At 43.3% G+C, this 18,574-nt stretch overlaps 1 protein-coding gene across 7 annotated transcripts in view; it reads left to right on the top strand.

Annotated features, from left to right (window-relative positions):
* LOC111259456 (uncharacterized) overlaps positions 1-18,574 on the top strand; it is a 55,616-nt gene that overhangs the window by 25,353 nt on the left and 11,689 nt on the right. For 5 of the 7 annotated variants that reach the window (XM_022831501.2, XM_022831499.2, XM_086967907.1 and 2 more), the window contains one exon: positions 13,323-13,383. The exons of 1 other annotated variant lie outside the window; for it this stretch is intronic. In XM_022831501.2, coding sequence (XP_022687236.1) covers positions 13,323-13,383 — 61 coding nt within the window. Of the gene's footprint in view, positions 1-13,322; positions 13,384-14,229; positions 14,272-18,574 lie in introns of those variants that run through there. One more of the 7 variants, XM_022831504.2, reaches the window with a different exon arrangement.

The following is an 18,574-nucleotide window of genomic DNA, read 5'->3' as shown; positions in this document are numbered from 1 at the left end:
CTTGAACTAAAAAATGTTTTTTTTCTTTTTACATTCTTCTGATACATGCTTCACTACCTATATCAAGTAGGTACCTAAGAAGAATGTCGGCAGGCTTTTAAAACACCTACATGCTAGTAGCATATGTGACACTAATTGCTATATAACAATCATGGCAAGGTTATTTATTTTAGTACGAATCCAGAGATCAATTGCAATCAGCGACTAACTAAGCACTTAGTCATCGGCCGCTGTCATTGAAGTGATGATTGGGCAAGACGCAACTCGAAAGTGTGCCAGAGAGATAATAAAAACGTATAATTTACATTGTGGAACGCTTCGAACTTTCCCACGCTTGACAGATAGCACTCCTACTATTGCAGTTTGTTACTCGTCCTGCCGATCTGTCGTTGACTGTAGCAAGCAATCGCTTGCTCAGTCTGGCGCTGGTTGCCGGTCCGTACAGTCCGTAGCAGCTAGAACAGCCGTAACAACAACTAGACGGACAACGGCCGCAGTCATCCGCGACGGGTTTTTCATGCCAAAAGCAACAATGGCATACGCGGTGGACCACATAACGGGGCAGCACGGCTGTTGGCACTAAGTTAACAGCTAAAACGAGCGCCTGTTTATAACTGACGTTCATCACTTTGATCACCGTTAGAAACACAATGAAGATCATGACTGCTGGATCGCCCGCGGTCGGGCTACAAAAACGACCGGCACATTGCGTTGAGAATAGATTGTTGTATTATGGCAGTAGTACAGTTGCTATTGGGGCGATACCGGCGGACACCAGGTGGCAAGCACTGGGGTACCGAGGAAGGGGGGGGGGAGGAGGAGGAGGAGGAGGAGGAGGAGGAGGAGGAGGAGGAGGAGGCAAACGACAACACTGAACGTCAGGGGTAACACACTCTCGTCAATGACGGTGGACCGAGCGGAAGTTACTATGCATTATTGTTATTCTAAACGATAGATGTGAGAGATGTTCTTTTACACAGGAGTTACCTTGTTAAGCTATTATCTCGGCTAGAGCCATTGTTGTTAAACATTGAATGTCGGTGTCTTTTGTTACGTGTTAGTCTGTCTTTGTCGCCGCATGCGGCCATTGCGAGAGCATGTATAGCATTTGCGGTGACGTTAGATTTTCGAAGAGCAGTAGAGACAGAGACAAAGAGCAGGGTGATCAGTTATACTGCAGAGATATGCCAATAAAAAAGCAGACAAAATGAAAGGAATAGGTAAACATGCATATAGTATCATTATAGCTCATACAGACGCACGCTTGCCGCGAGTCTACAAGCAGGTGTTGATCGTTATTCAATTTTATTAGAACCTTTCTAGCTAGCACATACGTAACAGCTAGTGTATACTGTTATTTTTATCGATGCTTTCGATGATACGGTATTCGAAAAATCGTGAGGCGTCAATAATCAGGGTCTGAGGGCGCATTGTCTACTGGAAGCAAACAAGTAGCTAATTCACTGAAAGGTTTTGTGGTAAATTGTGCCTCGCTAACGGACTATTCTCTCCCTTTTGCTCTTCCTGTTTGTGTAATAACCTTATAGACATATGTATCTGTTGGCGTGTTTGTTTGTTATTCATAATAATGTAAACAAGAACTGTGGACTAATAAAATCAAAAATATGTAACTAACGATTACCTTTAGGTCTGCCGCTTCATATTGGGACGGCTAGTGCGTAGGTCAGTTTTAACACTGCTATTGCCTATGGTATGTTGCAGGGGTAAGAAGATCAGTGGAAAAGTGAGCCTAAAAATCAATGCCCTTTTACTAGCGCATATATATTCTTTGAAAAATATGCGATGGACGTTTGGATAAATGCCTTAAAGGGCTTTGTGTGGTCCGGATTGAAGCACGTACGGGTGCAGTGTTTTTTTTTCATTTTTTGCGATCTTTTCAGTAAGGCGTAGCAGGTACATAATTATGATTAAAGGACGACTTGTACGATTAAACGATACGACCGCAAGACCTAACAGCGAGAAATTTGAAGGTTCTTTCTGTTTCTTGCGAGCCTCATCGACGGCCAATAACTGCTGGTCTTTCATATAGCTTCTGCGAGAAGTTTTACAAAAAGGAGACGATCCTTCTATAGTCTACGACTCAAAGCTTATACTTCACATTCCCTGTTATAAGCTTCGAAATTGACAATTGTAGTAGTCAACGGTAAAGAAACAATGGAACAACAATTGATGGGATAAATCAATATTCTATACGTTATACTTCGTTCAAAGAACATTACAGAAAGTGGAGAACAATTCGACTCTTTAGTTCTCGCATTTTAGTAACTTTTTCGCTATATCTCACGTTATAATTTAATGAACTTCGAACAGAATATAACTCATTATAACAATGAATATTAGTAGTCAAAATTTATATGGACAAGCACACAAAAATAACCACAGCTGAATGTATCAGCGGTTTCGGAAGCGTTATTAATGTGAGGGGAAGATGCCGATTTGCGTAGAAACGTATATATACGTACACACATCGTACTATAGCTCCGTACTCTATAATAACCTTAAGCGTACCACATCCTCAACCTGTCTCGGTCTCTCTCTCCCTTTTAGTATGTCCCAGTCCATCAGCGATCTGTCTATATTTGTAATTACATCTTCCTTGACCTCATCTTGTTCTTTCGAATATTATATAGTGAGACTAGTAGCTACATTTTCCCCTCGAACCAACATAATCGTCGTCATCACCTCTACAATGATGCGTCCAACAATCACAAGCGACTGACGCATCAGAGGCAACAGCCGGAATAGAAGTTGGCCTTCCGACTTGTCGACGCGACAACCAAGCTAACCGCCCTTGTCACCGCCCCGTTCCCAGCGTCGTAATGTATCAGTCGGCACAACGCGGTCGACGTCCATCGTCTCAATGGACTGTTATCTGATGATCATGATAACAAACGACTTTGGGGATAAATTCGACGCATTCTTCGACGTTGGCTGCGCTGCCGGAACAGCGACCACACAGCAGCAGAGTCTGCTGTGGTAAGGGCGACTTTGTAGTGACGAAATAGCGGCGGAAACAACAACGATAATTGGCGAAAATGAGCAGCGAAGAGCCACGTAGCAGCTCATTGGGACTTCCGGACGTCCCCATGAAACACTTACAATACGGAGATAGCCATTGGCACTATCGTCACTACAGCCGCTGCTACCGCCACCGCTGTTGCCTCCCTCCATTAGGTGTCTATAGCAGACAGCATGGGCTCTGTCGACGTCGACGTAATGCCGCCGCTTCGGTCACGGCGTGAAATGACGATCAAGAAGACGAAAAAGAATCCAAAGACGTTAGTTCGAGACAAACGAGTATCGTGGGGATGGCGATGGAAACAGCAGCAGCAGCAGCAGCAGCAGCGGGAACTTCGTGGCGTGTTGTGATTAGCGCACTGCCATCTGCATCTCTACCGTGCACCAGGAACGACTAAGTAAGTCACAGTCAAGCCTTCATTCGTTCGTTGATCCGTTTGGCATTATCCTGATGTTTTGATAGCATCAGCAGGAGTTCCACCACAGCTTACATTTCTGCTCATCGGAGTTCAGCTTTTGATTCCACCTTACTCAAGTCGTTCTCCGTAGCGCTGGCATCGTCCGGACTCCGTAGTTCGCTGCACTTAGCGCAGTTTGGCTGAGTCAGCGTAGCTGTTCAGGGAAGCTTTCAATGCGGCTGGCCGGTGTCCATTATTCACTGCTCGCTGCACTTGGTCATATGCTTGCGATTCATTTCTGTCCTATGAATACCTGCTGCAGTGCCCCGACGATAGCGGCCTCGGCCGGCACGACGGCAAACGCGCAATCAACGGAAGCTGGTCGGTCTTTTTGACTGGAAAAGGAAAAATCTCGTTGTACTTTTAGAGGAATGAAGGACTTTTCTAGGCCATTGCGTACACATGTCATACTAAACCTTAGAATAGAGACTATGATCTGGTCCCTGCATATGTGATTTCACGGAAGTATCAAAATGTATATTTATCCTGTTCGTGTAAACGTGTAAAAATGTACATAAATGTGCGTTTCGCAGGGCGTAGTCTCAAAGCGTTCAGGAAAGCTAATTGTTTTTTTCTGTATCTCCTTTTTGAAGTCTATACAAATAGATGATTTTTTAATGTATCTAAAGCGATGACCTTGGCGTTGCATAGCGTATATATATATATATATGTAGCTACTGTTCGGGTGCCGTTCGTTGTTAATCGTTTCTAGATTGCGCTGTTTGCCCAGCTGACTATTTAATGCTTGATGAAATCATATTGCGTTTATTACCTGCTTCTGTAGATACTACGCCGGTATCCAACCCAGCTTAGGCTCTCTGGCTTAAGTGTAATTGTCTTACCATAACGTATCGGTTGGCTTTTGCAGTGCAATGCAACAGATGTTCCCTTAGAAATTACACAGGCCACCATGTTCCTATCTGCACATAATAGCTTGAGTTCGAAAGCTTAAGAAAAGCGATGTAAGAGGTGGGGATTATCTGAAAGCTTATGCATGCGTGTATGCATATGATCTCCCACGAAAAAAAAGCAAGTAAGCTTCATTTTGTACCTCGCTGCGTATATATCCGATACATGACGTAGAATAGAAAAGAAAAAATGAAAATTACTTAATGCGTGGGGTGTTTATTTCACCTCAGAGACGAAATGTAACTAATAAAGACCATATTAGTAAGATATTACCTACTGATTAATAACATTATATATAAAGACAGATGCCTTTTCTGAAACGTCGTTTCCGACCTAATTAAGGACACACAAAGCTCGTACATAGACTATCGAGAAAAGAACCTCCTATCCCCCATACATAGAATGATCCAGCAGCATATTTATTCACCGGAAAAGATGTTCCTTGTTCATACGATATCGTATAGAGCTCCTTGCGTAGATCAACCCTTAAATGTCTCTCTCTTACCTCGATTTGTGCCTGCCATACATCTCTCAAGCTGTTGGTGGTTCGCTTCCGACAAGAGTGTATCGATCTAATTTTTACTTGGAGTTCTAATAAAGTCGATCCTGATCCTGATCCTGATCTTGATCTAAAGGACCGATAAAGTCTGTCCAATTGACAAATTCGGCCCGATTTGATGAACTCCTGCCGCCGTAGATACCCGTCAAATCGCCAACGGTTTATACGTCTCGCATATATAGTGCAATAATGTTAGCAAAAACATCGACTGTTCAGTGCCGGATCTCGTTGACGTTCCAATTGTAACTTAATTGTCCTTAGTTGTCCATGGATGGATGGATCATCGATTCGCTGATTGGCTTCTGTGTGTTGTTGACATTTTGCTGTTTACAATGAAAGCATAAATCTTTTTATATAATAAAATAAAAATAAATTTTCGTTTAATTATTTCATTAAAAATTACGGCCAACTTACATGAGCCACAACTCGACTCAGTTGGCAGAATTGATCGAGCCGATCAATCCAAACTAATTAAGTGAGCTAAGGATGTGCGGCAAATCAAGCGACTATTGATTGATTGATTGATTGATTGATGAGCTAGAATGGTGGCCATAGTCCCTGATCAACGTAAAAAAGCGCACGTGTGTTAGCGCTCCCGGTAGACAAGCGGGAGAGACGGCAGGAGTTTTAGTATGTTTTCGCTGCTATTGCCACAACGAACGGGGTGATGAAATTATGTAGATTCTTTTTTTTTGTATTCTAAGTCGAGCAACTACGTACAAGAAGACGGTCTACTAGCGTTTGTGGCATGTTGAATAACAAAAAGCTTCGTAGTTGGGGTACGAAGTCGGCTTCTCTATTGAGGGAGAGATGCACCGCCGCACTGTCGTCGTCTGCAATAGGAAATATAGGAATTTGTCGAGATATCGGTAAAAGGCCTCGACCGATCGTTCTTGTCCGCACGTTGAAGCTCCTGTTTACTTCATACGTTAAAAAATTAGCAAATCGATATCCCCGTTAATGCGTCGTGTGAAGGTGATTCGATTTTGTAAGCAACAGATAATTTACTTTTATGAGTTACAATTAGTCCCCATAAAAGGAAATGCATACGTATGCGAACATACCAGAAGTACACGCGACAGCTGCCGTTCTAGTCTTCGCTCGCGGCCGATCTATAAGCAAATCGTAGCGTTTGGCTTACGATCGGTAGTGAATCGTTTGGTTTTCCCATCGTCCGACCCACAGGACGTTATATATTCTTCATCTGTACGTTCAATAAAGCCGTTTGAAATCGTTCCGATCGATAATCTCTGTACTCCGTACTGTCGGTTAATGAAGAGTAACAGGATCATAGAAAACTTACATAGGATATGCGTGTGTGTGTGTGTGTATATAAGAATCTCTATAGATGGGTTGTTTCGGCCAGGTCGCATTGACTGGCTAATCGGGATGATATCGTTAGTGGTAGAGGCAGGTAAATCGTATGGTGACTGTATTTTACCCTGATTTACCCGTGTACGTCGTCATTAATGTGATTAGATGATTGGTTTTCGTTTAGTATTTGTGGACAACGTAACCGAACGTCGGAGAAACAATCGGTAGTTAGTTCAGACTCTGTAATAACATACAGACGCATGACAATTTACGTCTACGAATTAGACGTGCATTTTGTTTCTCTGTTGCATTCAGGTCCGATTCCTATCAGCAGGTTATTTTAGGCAAGAGCTAACCCGTAGAAGCTGAGAAGGTGAACAGTGTTTACCGTCTACCATAGTACGTACATTGTTTGTCCTTTCCGTATCTACCTATATCCTCAAGACAGTCAGCGAGGTCTGCCCTCTTTCCCTAAAAGCCTCAATGTAGCCTTCACAAGTTTTATCGAACTGAACTATAACAAATCGAAATGATAGCTAAGATTTGTTTTTTTGGTAATTTCTTTGAAAATTTCATTTTCAGAAACCACATAAGCCCATTCATGACCACACAGAAGGATGGATAATTAATATCAAAGCTTCTTCCTTTTCCCCTGATACCTTGCCGATCTGATCGAACCTTCGTAATGCTAGAGCACGTTCAATTTTCTCGTAGTGGAGTGAGTTGGCTGGATCTTCTCGTAATTGTATGTGTCCTGAAACAACTGCTTTCTGTTTCGGAGAATTTTACGCATATCATTATTATACCGATCGTCATATAACTATCTACTTGCCTTGAGAATAAGTATAAGCTTCAAACAGTTTCATACGTCATGAAATTAGTGCCTTCTCCGTCCGCGCTTGTAACGGAATACGCCGATAAGAGGTTTCTGGAGACCGCCTCCCATCACATCGAATCTCGACAGCATTCGTACCTCGATTTCGCGCGTGTACATCAGCCCTATAGGAAATCCAGTTTAACTGTCAGAAGTCACAAATAAAATTTATCAAGACGGCACAGTATGGTACTGGTTATTATAGCGCACTGAATCGTGCGAAGGTTTCGCAACGAAGAATCGTGGCTTTTGGCCCTGTGCCGTATTGAAATGATGAAGCCGAAAGCCCGGAATTGAACGATACACACAGGTGTACGGTAAAATTGTAACGGTTCGTTGGCCAACTCAAGTCGTTTACGGCTATAAAGAAAAAAAACGTACGTAAACTTGCTATTAACTTCTTGGATCAGGTTTTACTAGCATCGAAACAGAGTAGATGGCTGTACGAACATAGTGAAGTGATATCAATTGAACGAATGACTGATCATCGAAACAGAAAGACGACTTCTTTTGAAGATCTAACCCTTCCCCGAAAATTCCAGATAGTATTTCCTCATAGATTGGTTTCATTGTCCGTGTCTGACCCTTCACACGGTAGATACTGCTACAAAAATTGCGTAAATGTTATATAATAACTACTTGTCGCAACTGTTGATATTGTTAGTTTTCATTCAGACTCAATTAGCTAGGTCAACTTAGGCTTTGTGACCAAAAAAGTGCTACGAAATATGGTAGAAGTTCGCCGAACTGTCGACAGTAAACTGTGTTTATATATATATATATATATATATATATAAGACAGTGACGGGTTCTATAATTCCCCACGTTTTTTCCATCACTATGAAAGACCGCTGTTTCAATGACAGGAAGCAAAATAGCAAAAGGAATGAGAAACAATGCTTACTGCCATCGGAGGCAGCATTACCTCCATTAACACTCAATGCAAGAACCACAATAACATTCAATATTTTCTTATAACTCACTTAACCTTCGATATGATATGTCTCTGATACGGCAGCAGCGAAAACGAACAGATTGATGGAAGCCCCAACGAGCTGAACGACCACGCAGTAGATTGCACACAGTGACGACGCTGAAGCTACTTGTCTCGTTGTCATCAGCTAGATCGCTTTTCATCGCCGTAGTTATAAGGCGGAGCAAGCTTTCCTTCGACGGCTTCGTGTAGGTAGAATGATCACGAAGATTTTTAGTGCGACAGAGAGATGAGTTAAAGAGAGATAGAATTAGTCACCTGTTGGTTACCGGACAATTTTCGGATGCACGGATAAGCTGACCCTCGGAACGAAGATCGTCGTCGCTGTAGTAAATGTAATGGCTCAAGCGAAATCGTGACTCCTGTTGTGATATCATACACGACACCTCCCATGCCTTTCACCTCCCCCGGCATCTTCGCGGAACTAATATGATCATTGTTGTTGTTGCTACTGCTTGAATCTTATAATGGGCTGGTTACAAGGGATCGAAAGCTCAAACAGAAAAGATGGAAAATAGAATTCTACATCTTTTCGGATGTTTTTGCGTTAAGGCCGAGTACCTGTCGCCTTCGCTGGTCATTCGAGTGGTCCAGCAGGCCAGCTGGCTTGACTGCTAATTACGAGTGGCTTCAGGCTTTTGACCTGGACGCATTAGAACTCGTATGAATAACGTAAGCACTTTGAAACGGTGCCATCATCACCAATAACGAGAAAGGTGGGGTCGCGTCGGGAGGTGAAGCACAATAAGCAACGGAGCGCAGACTATAGGTACAGCTGTGTACAGCTATAAGGACCGTGCTAGTGTTTGTCATAGATAGAATCTGTCAAATGCCGATTCAATTTCATCCAAACAGTAGTCTGCCGTCCTTGTCTTGCGCCGTCTCTCTCCGTCCCTATCGTAGGCACCCTGCCGCTATCTGTTCGAGCAAATGGAACATCCATTCCCAGAGACGCCGCGAATACAAATTAGCGTTTCGCAACGACGGACAGCGCAGACATGTCAAACTGGGCGGCAGCAGCGACACCTGTTGTTGTCCGCAGAGCTACAGCCATTGTCGCTGCACTGTTATTTTTGTTGCTGTTGCTGTCGCGGAAGCTGCTCGCCTACGACGTAATAGGCGTCGTCATTGTAACAGAAGTCCGACAGCTGTACGTTAAATTTCGCGCCGTGCTTCAATGCCGGCAGTTGGCGTAGCCAGACCAGTTGTTGTTTTTGACTGAGCAGCATTGGCCAGGTAGGGCGTTAGCAGATTTAACGACGATGGTAGCGGACGCCATGTGCTCGATAAACAGCTAGCTTCACAATTCTTCAATTTCTGTTCTCTGAGTTCTGTCGGCCCTTTGTACCAATTTACCGGAATCAAGCGCATTCGATATTCCCATTTAGCATTTGTCGGTACGACGACTCAACCGATACAGATGCGGCAAAGCTGCTGGGAGCATGAACAGGTTACAGACAACAGCACGATTCATATAGCAAGGCTTGATGGCCGTACTGGGTCGGTGGGCCGTGATAGGTCCGTGCTGTCCTTCCAACGCCCAAAGCCCGGCGTCCGGCGTCCAGCGTCCAGTCGTAATAAAGTGGTCGTGATAGTAGTAGTACAAATGGTCGCAGAAGCATTATCAACACTCACCAGCTGTAGCTGCAGCAGCCGATAAAGAACTAAAAATCAGTTATAGTATAATAAAATATTGCATCCATACGTGAAGAGTGGTCGCCTGACGAGACCAGCCACATTTCAACGGTTATCCCAATAATATTTCGTTCGTGTAAAAGAGGTAAACAAAGTGTACGGAAAGCATAGAGGGTTGAAATCGTACTGCAACAAATCGGCGCCAGCAGTAGACGGATATGACGTCGGCAGGGACGCTGCTTCTGTCGACAGCGCTCTTTGTCTTGGCTATATTGGACTGCGACTTTGGGTAAGCGCTTCCGCAATTTTTCACCCCCGTAAACTATAACTCGAGACAACATCGAATATTTATCTCTACGAGGAAGATGCGCGGCCGCTCCTACTTAGACATTAGGAGATTTTGGATACACAAATACTTAACGCATGCTATCGGTAAATATAAAATAATCTCGCATCGCAGTCAGCTTCGCAGTTGCCTCTGACGATAAGTCGATGTTCATTCATTCACAGGAAAAACATAAACGACACAGAATGATCTTATGTAAAGATCATCATCAGGGACAAAAGGTACTGGCGCGCATGTACGCGCCCAGCGCAAGGACCGGCCTACCAGTTCTGATGTGTGCTTATAACACGGATGGTTCTCGAAAAAGCTTAGAACGTCGAAACGGGACCTCAAGTGAGGACGACTCTACAAGCCATACAGTGTTGAAGGGTCCGTCCGTCCGTCCGCCCGTCTGTCTTTGATTAACGAAGCACAATCAAAAAAATTTAAACGGATATTTTTGCCATGTTTATAACATCATCGGCGCTTACATGCAGTTTTACGTTCTTCGGTGTTTGCCGTTACATATCCAGTTTAGTACTATAAGACCTTTTGCGCGAGCAAAGAGTATTTGAAGCGTACGGTCGTTAGAATTAGCCGATTGCATTTAATGAATAACGGATAGACAACGAGTTACGAATTATCGTTTGATGACAAAGGATAGCTGGCATTTAGCGATCTGTTAAGGCTCCGGGTACTTGTGCCACATCGCGGTTTTTTTAAAGCGGCTTCACTTCAGCACTTTTCGATCGAAGTGGAAAAGAAAATTAGTCGCAAAGTGAGCTAACCAAGCGCTGTTTCAATTATCTTAAATTATCCATCTGAAAAATAGCCCTATAGCAGCTTAACAGAGGGTTTTAGGGACTATTATCGTTCGGTCTTAATTTAACACTGACGCAGATCTGGACATAAAACATCAAACGTTCCTAAGAGGTCAAATGGGCTGTGTTTCTAATGAAAGCAATGATTCGGACGGAGGCAGAGTTGACAAAGGCTCAAAGTCAGCTTCCGATCATTTTGACAATTTCATAAGGAAAAAAAAAGTATTAGAGAGAGTGAATTTTGTTTAGATAAGCTTTGCGATATAGTACTAATTCAAATAACTAAAAATGAATGTGATCCATAATCATATCAGGTCACTAAACAGCGAGTTCCGTCTTACTTCGTCAAAAAAACAGGTCTATGAGGTCTAATTGAGTCTATTTAAGGTTATCTCGGTTATTGATCAGTGCATCTGGTCATTGTTGTTACTCGGTAACCTAACGAGACAAAGTGCCAGAAAGGAAAAGGTGGAAACGTGCACGAATTTGCCCAAGACGGGGCATTCTGCAAATTTCAACTTCTAGCCATCTACATAACCAGCTATAACGTCCAATTGTTCTCTCGGAACGTGCCTATTTCAATGGGTGTGTGTTCTATATTGTGAAGCGCTTCTCGCGCATTGCAATGGGCACTTGGTATTTTTACGGGCGTTCAAAGGGGGCGAACACAGTGCGTCAAAGCTATCAGTTATTACTGAGAAATTGTTGCTAGCAAAACGGAAAGCAAAATATACTCATTAGCAATGCAAGCACCTTAATTTCATTAGTGCCTGAGCAGCTGCGAAGGGGTTGATAAGAAGGAATAACAACAATGCAGACGACTATGGAGGTATGGGAGCAATAATTTGCCTAAGACTGCTCATCCAAATCCGCATCTCACCAACCGCAGAAATAGAAACATCTGCCGTACGAAAAAAAGTTACGCATCTGATTATGTCCAATGTAAATGTGTAGATCGTAGATAAAAATCTTAATGCGAAAATAACGATTATATTACCAATGGTTTTCTTAGTTATGCCCGAGGGTGCATACGTGTAGACTATATACATATAGCTCAGTCAAAGGTAGAGTAAACAAAGCTTGCTATAGACGGGGTCGGGTGTAGAAATTGCAGAGGTAGTGCGAAGACTGTACACCATACTCAAACATCTGGTGACCGAAACGTATAAAAGACTTGCAAGCGACAAATATCGCCCAAAAATTACAACAGACCCCCTAAACGTTTGCCTTGGATATATCGCCCTACAGGCGACAACAGTGGTCATCTAGAGTGGTATTCCATTTTTCGGCTGAAACACAGTAGCTATATTGAGTACTCGTTCTCGGCAAAAATTACACGAAGGGCTTCCTTGTCCGTGTTTAAGGAAACATCTTTTGACTTTTGTCGGTTGCACGAGCGCTCGGTTAAATCCCAACAATTACACTGCGACTTAAAATTATATGATAATATATAAGAACGTTTTATTAGAAAGCTTTAACTTTATATGAACCGCACCGTTTCTACGATGTTGCTGCTGACTGAGTTGTTAGAAGCTGCCACGAACGGTTAATCTTTAGTGGCAACGTATGCACAAAGACGGGTTACCGCCCGTCGGTTGGAGAGATCGGTGGCAGCCAGCTCGAAAGCCATCGGTTGTCGTAAAGCTACTTGAAGCCCAGTTTGCTACCCTTTCTGGAACGTTCAACGCTCGTTAACGTCAGTAACAATCCCCAACAACGGCGTAAACTAGAATTCGATGACTCAGTCTATTCCGGACTATTGAACACTTTACACCTAAAATTCATTGGCCTTAGTGTACCGTGAGCGTTACCATTGGATAGATACGGTAGACTGTCAAGCCAGCCCATAGCGGCCCCGGAACAACGGGCACAAAGTGTGCTTACGAAATGTCTTAAATCCGTTGAAATTTTAAAGATACAGGAATTCGATTGGTCTAGGTATTTATTATTTCGCTTGTCATGACTGTCATTTTTGTCGGCTTCGTTGGGCAATCGTTGGATAGAGTGGGGTGATGGCGTTCGATGCGGTATGTGCAGTCTTCCAGTCAATAGCTGTTGAAGGCGGCACCGACTGAAAAGCAATGCTTTGATGACTTTCTCAGATTAGGCTAAACAATTTCGGCGGACGTTATTTGGGATTTCGCACACGCCTTCACAGACGGCGTATGCACTAAAATAGAATAACGTCAGCATAAGCCTAAGAGACGCCCGTAGCGCGGTCCCAAGCAAGTTTATGTTTACGTATATATATCGTGACTGAAACTTCTTTGTCTTGAAGGATTCGACATTTCATTATAGGGTTTTCGGAAAATTATTGATAATCATCGAGGGCGTCACACAGGTCAAAATGGATACTAACTGTAGGATGCTTTTGTTATCTGTACTTCATTCCAGATGAGGCTGTTAGGGTTTATAGCCCTAACGGTGGCTCTCGCAGGAACAACGCAAGCTCAAAGTAAGTATTTAGCGAATGAGTTGAGTATTTACAGCTCAAAGGTGTCTCTGTTTCTAGTAAATAGTCAGCTGCTGCTAAACCCGTCGCGAGAACTCGCTTCGTAGCTTACCATTGGCCTAGTACACATCTTCTATGATGCACGAGGAACTATGTATGCCAAAGAGCTAGCAGAGGAAAGGGTTCCGGATTCGTAAACCATTGCTTTCACTAAACTGTTTAGACAGACTCGAACTTTCAGACTCGAGCATACGTTTATCCTCTTCATAGTCACGAACGTCCATAACACCTATAAAAGTAGCGTCTACTTAGGTAAACCGCAAATCGCGATACAGAGCAGCTACGCCAGCGCAGTGTATTAAATTGGACGTTGTGATCATCCAACTTGTTGTTGTTGTTACTATGTGCTATTATTCTTGTCCGGTGAAGCTTTGTGTTGTCATTCGACAATTGATTTCTGTGTTACCCTACAATGGCACACGAGCATATCAAACTGCGAAATGCTATGGGAAACGGGGAGCTGTATACTGTGTGAATAATTGTGCTAGAAGGGCAAAACGTATGTTGAGGCGAAGAATCATCTGCTACCATGGTGCTTTAAGCAGACATCGTCTAGCATGAGTTGTAAGAGCTGTGTAATTCCCGTGCGCGGTCGTCTAATAATTCTTAATAAGAGACAACTTGGGTCGTCTTAATTCAATCCGCCTCCTGGATCGTCTTGCCCACCGCGAAAATGACTACTAAGTTACGATCGTTTACTTACGGGTCGATGGAACCGCCCGGCGCGATAGTCTGTGGCTAACGGCCGTCGCTAGACGCTGTGTGTTGCCGTGACTTACGTTTAGCTGAAACGAAAAGCCCAGTCGACCACTGAGGGCAATGTGTAATAACGTAAAATCTACTTATTTGATTTAAGAGCGATTTTCTCATTTCGGGATGAAGCACGCTTGGGGAAGGTGGGACTAGCTAACGTCAGTGCAATCAGCTGCTTAATTTTGGTCTGTTTCTCTTCGAAACGCTTCGTGGTTTACGCTAATCATATTTTAGCAGGGGATGCAATTCGGGACTGTGCGACTACGAAGCACTAGGCGTAAATGTCGGCTTTAGTGACAGAAAAAAATCAAATTTAGTCTAGTCTCTTTGAAGCCTATTATGCATTAACTATATGGTGATTTCGTGGTCTGACGCAAACGCGTATGTAGGTATATTTCTTTAGCGGAGCCAAGCAGTCCTAGTGCTGGGCACTAGAAAAGTCGTTCTGATAGCGTTGTTCAAACTATGGAAGGCCATAGAGTGTCTCGTCAGCTTTCGGACTATTCTGATGAAGTTTTCGCTATGTCGTATTGCTCGAGTTTCGACAAGGCTGCCCGTGCTTCTACCACATGATTTTCGGCAACGGGTAGTTTTGTATTTGTTGAATTGTCTATTACGTAAAATGCAGCAAAACATATTGCGTCATGCTCTGATCGGGTTGGGACGAAGACAAAACTACAACAGATCAAGATCGTGCATAAGACGCTATTGAAACAGAAAACCTAAGTAGAAAACATGATATTTTCGATAGATATAAGCATGAGGTACATTTAAAATGGGAACGTTATTTAACGTTTTTTAATTGTCTTTTAGAAAATAGATGAATCGTGTGCTGTCATTACTCTTGCATCGTTTGCGACTCCATAAAATCGTCTGTTCAACGATAACAAGAGGAGTAACAAATCATCCCGCAATTCAATGTTTTACGTTTTGGATATATGGAACGAATCCTACTTTGACTTGTTAGGCCAAGCGCAGGCAATTAGAGGCCGTTTGCTAAACTATACATAGTTTGTTTTTTTTATATATAGTTAAGGCTATGGGTGTTGTGGCATCGCATGAACGGTCTGACTTCATAGAGACAAATGGAGTGCATTGATTTTGTAGCCATTCCCATAACTCACTGTCCGTCTATTATACTCAACGTTTCAAGGTCCATCTATTTATTAGACGCAGTTTCACCAATTATAAATATTGGCTATTGCAAGCTTGTTTCACACTAGCTTAGTACGCAGCCTTAGCTTCCGTTCGATACAGCCCTCATATAGCCTTTGTTGTTGCTACTGGATTATAGGCGTTTATAGAACCCGATTTGGTGTCGTATTGTCGTAAACCATAAAACATAAACGAACACCGAAGGAAATTGGGGGATTGGCTGTAGACATCTGGTCATCGTGAGTAATGCCATGACCATCGATGCGGCCAGCATCTCTGGTGGCTCTTTTTTGTTTGTTTTTTTTTTATCAGTGACTTACTACAGAAAACGAATGACTATTTGCAGTAATAGCCGCTTCTAGAAATGGTACCTAGTGCATCAGGATGCCCTGATATATCCCTGCAGTGGATGTGCTCGGAACACAATAGGATCGCTTTGCTTGCGATACGAAACACACTCGTAATCTGCCGTGATTTACGTATTGCTTTCCATACTGCAGATGATCGTACCTGATGATTTACTTGGCAAGGCCATGCGTCCTGTTTAATAAGGCTGTTCAGTCTGATCACTGGTTTGAAATGATCCGTTCGTTGCGCAAGATTCAGACGGAAGTATATTATGCGATATATGAGAAAGTGTAATTCCGATAAGAAGACTACCAGGCGCTGTCTCTGGCGTGTTCTACGCAAGTGACCGCCGTATACACGACTGAACTTGCGAGTGTTAGCAGAGTATAAAAGTATTTACGTTAAATATGGTACAATTTAGTTGTAAGAGAATAGAAGATTTTAAGTTAGTTTGCTTATTTCCGCCTAATTCAACGGCCCATTGAATTACTCAGTTGGCCGCTACAAATAGATACACATATCCGACTTAAATATTTTAGATGTAATTTGATTAATTACTACGTTTATTAAAGACGTAATATTTAAATAAAGCAACACTTAAATAACGGGCCGTGACAAAGAAGGTAGCCACCTCTGTTAGTCTCTAGTAAACACTGAGAATTTCAATTGCCATTCGTTTTGACTGATGTTAAAATAGTCTCCTGCTGTCAAAAATCGTTAATATAGCGAGTCAGATCTGGGTTGGCTCGAGCAGTCCAGCAACCTATCTCCCGTACACCCGTCTAACTGACATTCCTCATCGACGTCCACCAACATTATCACGCCAATATTTTTCACCATATCTAGCGTCGAAATCAAGCTGGTATACCACACAACAAAAAAATCGCTTCGAAACCAAGAAGAGGAGAAAAAGCCAATGAACACGTAACCACGGCATACGCCTATATAGCGCTGTTCCGCCGCAGAGCAAAGTATGACCAATTCGTGTCTATTTGCGTCAATTCCATTGGAAATAAGGTATCACATATATAAAAATAACTGTACACGTAATCGTACTACTCATCGCAGAGACACTGGGACAGTTTGTTGTTTTACGTCCTAACGACCGTTGTCGACATCATCTGTTCAACCCGGAATTCGCGGAACAGCAACAAAATTTCAGCATTCGATGCCCTATTGAAATTTTGCACTCCGCTTCGCCGTCCCTATAGACGTCATCGCTATCGCCAGTCGCTATAGCGACAATAACAGTGCCTAAAAGGGCAACCGTAGAAATGGCCTCATCGAACGCGAACCGTACTGCAACTAGCGGATTCTACGGCACCGGAGAATTCAATGGTGACAACGGGTTTTTCTCTGTTGCAGCGCGTCATAGTGAAGCAGATGAATTTCTATTGGACGCACGATTTGTCCAAAAAGTCAGTAGACGCCTCATTGCCTTCTCGTGTCTGGCCTCCGGGGTAGATATTCGTCTGGTTCGACGCTACGATTTAATGCGAGGCGCTATCGGCAGCCGCGTCGTCGGCTCAGCAAACGCTGGTGCTGCCGCCATTAGCGACACTATCGCGTCTCCCCAGTACCTGATAACAAAAGCGGACAAGCCCTGAAATCGATGCCCGGTACCGCGGTAACAATAATCAGTCGAACAGCGACACGGCTATATTAACGTAGATATCGTTGTTAACTGTACCACAAGCGTTAACAAGTTCTCGTCAGCTCAATATTAAATTGTACCTTTTCCGCTGAACCGTTTGACGATTAGTCGCTTACCTCTAAGGAAGATTCTATCCTAACCGCATTCCCTGCAGCATAAGAACTACAGAAAATAAAGTGTGTTCACTAAATTGGCAGCGTCGATCTCATCGTATCAATAATAAAGCTGATTTAAGCCTCAGCAACATTCGGTGTGGCAATTGCGATCGCTTCGTACACAGGCTTTTTACATGTGTACGACACGATGCGCCATGTAACAGAGATGGATGCCAGTTGCGTCGAGGTGGGGGCATCTGCAATCGACAGCAGCGACGAAAAGAGGCCAAATGACTTTAATAATTGAGAGAAATAAAGAGCGCGGCTTAACTACGTTCGTTGGATAGCGTAATGAAAGCGAGAGCTTCGTAGATAACACGACTAACTAGCAGACAATGCGTGGCCAGCCACCGCATCGACAACGGTTGACGGTTAAAGCCCGTCTATAACATATACGACACCCATAAAAGTTGCGAAATTGATGCTACAAAGCCATGTACGATAGTGTACATAGGAGAAGAAATTGATATAAATGATTTCAGAACAATGGCTCTATGGCATACCATACATAATGTATTGCCTTAGTGACGATCATTGTCGTCCCTGCTTGTGTACACTGGATGCAGGGGCTAGAACAACAGCGTTTGGATGCTGACTAGATCCGGACCTTGACAAGGCTAAGCCGTGCAGCTGCTATGGCTGAATAAGAAAGACCGATAAGCGTAGAAGAGACATAACTTAAACCCAATGCCCACGCTTCCGTGGGTAGATTTTCGTCCTGCTGCGCACAGCAGCTAGCTATCGTAATCGTTTAACATTGGTGACGAACGCGATGTGATGCACGTACGCCCGCTGATGGCTTTGACATGGCTGAGAAATGCTAAGAACAGCCTCTTCGTTACCAGTATACAGGGATTGCGGGTTCGGGCACTCCAGTACGTGTGAGCCAGCGTTCAACAGATAAAACAGTAGTACAGCAGATGATATCACTAGATAGTGCTACTGTCCAGGATGGTCCCACAACTGAATTTGTTCAAGTAGAACTAGGCCCTATTCGTTATCGTCTACGTTAATTCTAGTTTTTCTAGAGCTAAGTTCACATACTTGAAAAATTCTCGATCAGGTCATG

Source organism: Varroa jacobsoni, unplaced genomic scaffold, assembly GCF_002532875.2.
Source record: "Varroa jacobsoni isolate VJ856 unplaced genomic scaffold, vjacob_1.0 scaffold_333, whole genome shotgun sequence".
In the NCBI taxonomy this organism is placed as follows: domain Eukaryota; kingdom Metazoa; phylum Arthropoda; class Arachnida; order Mesostigmata; family Varroidae; genus Varroa; species Varroa jacobsoni.
Note: the sequence above shows the minus strand (reverse complement) of the source record. Positions and strands in the feature narration are given on the sequence as shown.